Here is a 7,053-nt window from a genome sequence, read left to right as displayed (position 1 = left end):
TGATTTTGGATGCGAACCCCAGATTACTTTATCACGGTATCAGAGCGGGTTATTAAATGCACATGTAAATGAAAAAAAATTCTTAACAATGGCCACAAAACAAATTCATTCGCTGTACAAAGAAATGTTTCTGTCTAGCGAGTAAACTTGGTGACAATAGCATTGTTATAATCTCAGACCATAAAAAACATCATTATGGTAATCAGGATTTACCAAGTGGAGAGAGCAAGAAAACACTTTATGGCATCTTTTTCCGTTCCATCTATCCCCAACTATATATTAGTGGCATCTCTATCTTTTCTTCTCTCTCTCTTCCCCTTATGATTCTCTCTCTTGTTGTTGTTGTAGTTGTTCCGTAATAGTAACCCAACACAAGAATCAACCAGCAGCAGATCAGATCCGAAGGAAGTTTATCTGTCCATCTATCAACTGATCGATCAGTCAATCCCATCAATCAAATCACAATAATATCAATAATCGTAGAAAGTGAGATTAGAAGAAGATATCATTAAAAATGTCTGCTGCTGCCTCTTCCAACACTGTCTTTTCATCACCGGACCACCTCTCCCCCTCCGATCAGCTCTGCTATGTTCACTGCAACTTTTGTGATACTGTTCTCGCGGTAGTTCTGTTACCACCTTACCCCTCTTCTCTCTTTCGATCTCTCTCCCTCCCCTATGATCTTTCTTAAGCGAGCTTTTATGGAAGAATTATTCCATTCAATTAGCTTGTTTTCTTTGCTCCATTGTTATACTTTCATTGCTCATATCTAATTTGTGGGTTTTGATGTGTATGTGTTGGTTTTCGACGTTTAGGTAAGCGTTCCTTGCAGCAGTTTGTTCAAGACAGTGACGGTCCGATGCGGCCATTGCAGCAACCTGCTCTCCGTCAACATGCGCGGCCTTCTTCTCCCTGCTGCAGCTAACCAACTTCACCTCGGACATTCTTTCTTCACTCAGAATCTCCCGGTAAGTCTTCCGTCTTTCGGTTAATTATATTATAATAGTCGCAGAATATTTTACTTATCTTAGTCCTAGCTAACTCATTTCCTCATTTCTCATCTTCAGAATATCCTAGCCACTAGGTTAGCGCTTATATATACCTATGTTGGAACAGTGTATAATTGTATGCTTTGATTTTGTATGTATTTGTTATAAACCAATTAATTAATGGTGATCATATAATGTGCATAAATGTAGCAGGAGGAGATCCGAAACGCCCCATCAAACACGTTCTCAAATCAGCCTAACATGATGATGAACGAATCATTTATGCCGATGATTCGAGGAGTTGAGGAGATACCTAAGCCTCCACCTGTTGTTAACAGACGTAAGAGACTATCTTTGTTTATGATATTTTTCACCCAACTCATGCCTCTTGCTGTCTTGCAATATCTTTCTTTCTTTTGTATCCCCACTCAAATGGCTTTCTGGGTCTATACCTTTTCATGTTTGCCTCAATTTGTATGTCTTTTGCAAGTATAGTGGAACTGTTTTTGTTTTCTGAATCCTTATCGATCACTTTAGCCTTTCTGGTAAACAGCAGCCTTCTTTGCCAATCAAACAAAAAGTTTGAAAAAGTAGAATCCATGCTTTTGAATTCATGAGCTTACTCTATAACAGTTCCCAAGGTTCAACTCTTAAAAGTTTGTATAGGATCAACAGAGCTAGAGGCAAGAATCTTTTTCAGCACGTTTATTCATTCATGTGTAGCTTTCTTCTTTCACATGTTTTTCCAGAATTAGTACTCACTCCTCAGTTGTGTCATATCTCTTCTTCTTTCCATTATCGTAAATGTAAGGCTTACTCTTTTGAATTTATGTACTTACCCTCTAACAGTCCCCATTCCCAAGTCCCCAAGGTTTTCGAAATATTGAAAAAAACTTCGAGTCTATGATCCTCATCGATCAGGATCTATAAGGAAAAACACTAAATCATGACTATATATCCTAGAATTTGTATGATCATCTTCCTTTTATCTTTATCCTAAATGGTGCTATGGACATATGAGAGTGTATTATGTGTTCGAAAATTACAAGAAAATAAAAATATGAAAAGCCAGCGAAGTGATTATAATGTGTCCGTCTGTTTTTGTCCGTCTCTGTCAAATGAATGTGGCCAGCTCCGGAGAAGAGACAGAGAGTGCCATCTGCCTACAACCGCTTCATCAAGTAAGTACTGATTTCATCAATCAACTTCACCCCCCTTTCATCCGTAACTTAATAATTATTCACGTTGTTACTTAACGTCCTATCTATGTCGATGAGCATAATTATGAGATCCATTAATATGTATATCAACTAAACTGCAGGGAAGAGATACAACGTATCAAAGCTGGAAACCCTGATATTAGCCACAGAGAGGCCTTCAGTGCTGCTGCCAAGAATGTAAGCCTCGAGAGCTTTCCTTGTGTACTTAGCTAGCTAGGGTTTCATTTCATAAGTAGCTACTGTAGCTTACTGTAGCTTGCTAGCTAGGGTTATTTTCACCAAGTTTGGATTCATGTTCTTATGCGTTGTTGTTTGACTTTAGATAGATTTTCCAGAAGATTTATCTGTTAATTTTGTTTTGGTGCATTTGTTTTGTTTCTGTCAGTGGGCCCACTTCCCTCACATCCACTTTGGCCTGATGCCTGATCAACCCGTGAAGAAAGCCAATATTCGCCAGGTAAAGATGAACCCTAGCCTAATTTTAATTAATTAACCCATTCAATTTGTAGATGGAAACCCTAATGTTAATTACCTAGCTCTGACTTTCTAATGTTAATGCATGCATGCACTGGTTGGGAACCCTAATGTTTAATCTTGAATTTGTGCTTCTGGGTTTGTGCAGGATGGAGAGGACATGCTCATCAAAGATAATGGATTTTTCAGCGCTCCTGCAAATTTGGGTGTCTCCCCCTACTAAGAATAATTAGTGTTTCCTATTTCATCTGTTTGATATGGACTTCAACTACTAGTAGTAGGAATCGCATGAATCCTAAGCTTTCTTATAAGAAGACTGCAAAAATTTGGGTTGCATGGTTATGATACCAGTAACGACTGGATCTTGTTCAAGCTTAAGAATTAATGCTCTATTGAACCCACATTGTGAAAAAGACTGTTTTTAAGGAAGGTATATTAAGATCGTAGTGTTTAAAAGGGTCTTTCTAAATGTACCCAATAAATTTCTATGTAGACCCAACAAATTAATTTTTCATAAAAAGACGGTTATATCCTCGTATGAAATGACAGTAATAGTCATGGTGAGCTTGAGAGGCCCCGTCGATGTTGAGTTTCATCCTTCATGAAGGTCGGCAAGACAAAACGAGTCTTCTTTGAATGAGTTGGTATCACTTTCTTATAATCCTCCAGAAATTTACAAGCTCCATGAATCATGAACAAAGGGTTAAATAACCCTTGCCTTCATATTATATTGTTTCTGTTAGAACAAATAACCCAAAACATGACCAAGAATAATTCCAAAGACTGACCATGCAGCTTCTTGAACATCAACCTAACCCAATCACCAAGTGATAAATGCAAATTATCAGCCATAATGAGTTTAAGTGGACTTTGATTCTCACACACCTTAATTGCAGAGCACCCATGAACAAATGTTTCCCATCTTCGACCAAGTCAGAACAAAATACGCAAGCCAATTCTGGGAGCTGCACTCTTTTAGAAAGCGCCGCTCTTGTGGGTAATATTCCCTTCACTAGACGCCAAGCATGCATATGGAGTTTTGGGGGAACTTTAACTTTCCAGAGCCTCTTCCAAAACACATCAGTTACACATCCTAACAGAGGGTTTCCAGTTTCAACTCCAAATGGAGATGTGGGTTTTGCTGGGTGCAATTAGTAAGGGTATTATTGGAAAAGATGTTGGGTGCAATTAGAAATTTTATCATTTTGCTAGATGTAAAAAACTTGCTGGGTCTACATAGATATTTGCTGGGTACATTTAGAAAGACCCGTTTAAAAACTATTTATGATCAGTTAATGTAGTTATAATGTTTTTAACGAATTTGAGTCAATTATCTTAGAATTAATTATAGGGATTTTTGTTGGTTTGTTTTTATTTTTTTCCCTAACAGTCTAGTATCAAGTATTAACGAAGAGTTTATATTTGAAAATGGTGAGTGCCATCAAAGCAAAGTGTCAAAAATTCCATAATTATTAGAATTAGCTAGTCTTTGGAATCATTTTCCACTCCACCAAAAACTCGACAAAGTTTACCTATATGTACCGGCCCCGGCCCCGGCCCCATTAATTGTTTGAATCTCAACGTTGCAGTATTCGTTCAGGTTTTGGGTTTGCACACTAACACGCTTTGTACTTTCTAAATCTGAATGTTTACATCTCCAAAGATTCCTAAAAAAAAAAAAAACGAATCTCAAAAAGCTACGAAGGAATGCTGTCTAGCTTTTCATGTCCCCAAGCCAAGGAGCAAGCCTTCGTACTTTCGTAGGCCTAGGGGTCGGACAGCTAACAACCCGAACTTAGCGCCAGCTCCTGCTATTGCAATGGACATTGATCGATATGTCAAGATTGAAGAGCTCATACATATATAGGCGTTGACTTGAGGGTGTAGAGCACGGCTAGGCTTCACCCACTTCGTAGTCTGATCAGCAACAGCCATCCAACTGATCCAAGTACATATGTAGAGCGCACAAGATCGATAAAGGAACTTCACATGCTAGAAATATACATCTCACATACTAGTGGCAATAGCTAGAAATCGAGGGTCAAATTTAATATATCAACTAACGTATTATTCTCATTTTATTCAAAGCCATCCATTAGAAATAATCATTATAGTATTTCTTTTACTAATTTTACTAATATGTAAATCGAGAGACCATTATATTTATGCATAATTGTCAAATTGCTACCCTGAATTTCACTTTAGTGTCAATGTGTTACTCTAGGTATTATCTCAGCCAATTTGTTATCTTAGGTTTTCAAATTTAGCCAATTTGATATCTTATTTTAAATTCCTCTCTATCTTCTTCCCATATTCTTAGAGCAAATTCACCCGTTAGGTCACCAAGTCACTTACTATTCACTGCTTTTTATAGTTATTTCCACCCTCTGGATTACAGGCATAGTTTTCAAACTGACCCGGTTACCCAGGTCAGTTTGGAAACTGTGCCCGTTACCCAGAGGATGAAAATAAACACTAAAAAGCAGTAAATAGTAACTGACCCGGTGACCCAACGAGTGAACTTGCTCTTATATGTTCGTCCAATTCCTTAATTTTGTAAGGGAATATGCTTCAATTTGGTTGTATCCTATTGGTGAACATGTTAACACCGCCTAAGTTGTACCTTATTGTTGTTCTCTTGGTCTCTACACATATACCCCATCATTTGCTTCAGTGTCATTTTAAAGGACTTCACTCAACGTCAAGTACAATGCATGGAAGGAATTTCTAGAAGATGGCCACGTGCTTAGTGGGATGCTCCTCTTCCGGTGAGCTGACTATAAGGCCTCGTTTGGTTCACAGAATGGAAAGGTTGGGAAAGGAAAGTTGATCCTTTCCTGTGTTTGGCACACCCAAGGAAATGAACAACTTTCCTACATGAAGGGAAAATTTTGGGGGGGAGGGAGAAATGGATCCTCCACCCCATGGGATTCATTTTCCCTCATACTTTCCTTGCTTTAAACATTATTTTAATAGTTGTTATTACCAAATTATCTAATAAACTTTTGAATTTTGAATTGTTTATGTTTTGATAATAAGGATATTATTGAAAAATTGATGTTACTTACTTTCTTATTCATGCACAAATCAAACACCGGAAAGGAAAGTAAAATACATTTTGCAATTACTTTCCTGGTGTTTCCAAACATTGGTAGGGAAACTAGCAGGAATTTTACTTTTCCATGCTCATGGAAAAGACCAAGAAACTAATTTCCTTTCCGGCAACTAAAGGAGGTCTTCCATTTTCTTCATCCTCGTCTTCCTTTCACTGACTGGGGTAAGTTCATATGGTCTAAATTTTTTACTCCTCCTCCCTCTTCCTTCATAGGGTATTGTTAGAGGATACTTACTACAACGCCGTGGCATTGCCGCTTCTCTCTGCGTCCTTTATGGGTTGGAGGGGGAATCGCTGCTTTATATTTTCTTAAGATAACCCAAATCCCCGCCGATGAAGTGTCGTTATGGGGAGGTTGGGCTAATTATTTTGAGCTGGGAAGCATGCCTCAATCTCTATTGAAATTGCTAAAACATGGTGCGTTGATCGCATGTGTCATTGATTTGCTTCACTGCCACATTGTGGTTTATTTTATTTTCTTTAAGAGTAAAGAAATAAATTATAAAGAAGTTCCTCTAAGGTAGAGAGAGGAAGAGCATTGATCCAGCATTGTGGTTTATTTGATTATGGTTTATTATGGGGAGGCATGAAGGTTTATTATTTTGTTGATTATGGTTTGACATGCAAGCTGCAAGTGATCGAAGTAGCTATAATTTGCATATGCATGCATAACTCATTGATGGAGCTTCGTGTTTTGAAGAATTATGGAGTACTTAGCGACCTCGTTGGACTTATTGGATTGTTGAGGTCAATTGGCACACTCCGGGTGGGATTCAATGAACACCTATGCTGCGCGACATCACGCTTTGGGTAGAGCTTTTGGTTGAGTTTTTCAAAATTTTTGTGGCCCATTTCTTGATATTTTTTTTAGGGGTGGGCATAAACCGAACTGAAACTGAAAAATCGGCTAAATCGGGATGAAAAACCGGCTCGGTGACCGAACCGAATTTAAAACTGATGTTTATCAAACCAGACCGGTTTTATCCTTCAGACCAACCGGTATTAGACCGACCTGACCGAATTACAGATATAATGATATAATTTTTAATGTGCTATAGTTTTATTAGTGGCTGAGATCTATTTATTGTGCACCTTATTACACACGATCTGGATCACCTAGTATAAATACAAGAAACCCCATCACTCCATCTCATTCTCTCAAAATAGCCTCAATATTTCTCACCTGATATAGCAAAGAAGGACGCACCGGAAGCTCTCTAGGCATATTACATCTTCAAAAACCAAAGGTGAGTGG

The 7,053-nt window shown here is 38.1% G+C and overlaps 1 protein-coding gene across 2 annotated transcripts; it reads left to right on the top strand.

Moving 5' to 3' along the window:
- Nucleotides 1–298: 298 nt before the first annotated feature.
- LOC112188442 (axial regulator YABBY 1) lies at nt 299–3,139 on the top strand. Of its 2 annotated transcripts, none has more exons than XM_024327570.2 (7): nt 299–622; nt 816–968; nt 1,203–1,329; nt 2,122–2,170; nt 2,311–2,386; nt 2,595–2,666; nt 2,832–3,139. In XM_024327570.2, the coding sequence occupies exons 1-7, from the start codon at nt 515–517 to the stop codon at nt 2,904–2,906; spliced, it is 660 nt and encodes a 219-aa protein (XP_024183338.1). In that variant the 5' UTR covers nt 299–514; the 3' UTR covers nt 2,907–3,139. The 2 variants fall into 2 exon arrangements, with proteins under 2 accessions (XP_024183338.1, XP_024183329.1); XM_024327561.2 differs by having other exon boundaries at nt 301–622; nt 1,200–1,329.
- The last annotated feature ends 3,914 nt before the right edge of the window (nt 3,140–7,053 follow it).

This window comes from Rosa chinensis, chromosome 1 (assembly GCF_002994745.2).
Source record: "Rosa chinensis cultivar Old Blush chromosome 1, RchiOBHm-V2, whole genome shotgun sequence".
NCBI classification, from domain to species: domain Eukaryota; kingdom Viridiplantae; phylum Streptophyta; class Magnoliopsida; order Rosales; family Rosaceae; genus Rosa; species Rosa chinensis.
This window is presented reverse-complemented; position numbering and strand designations above follow the sequence as displayed.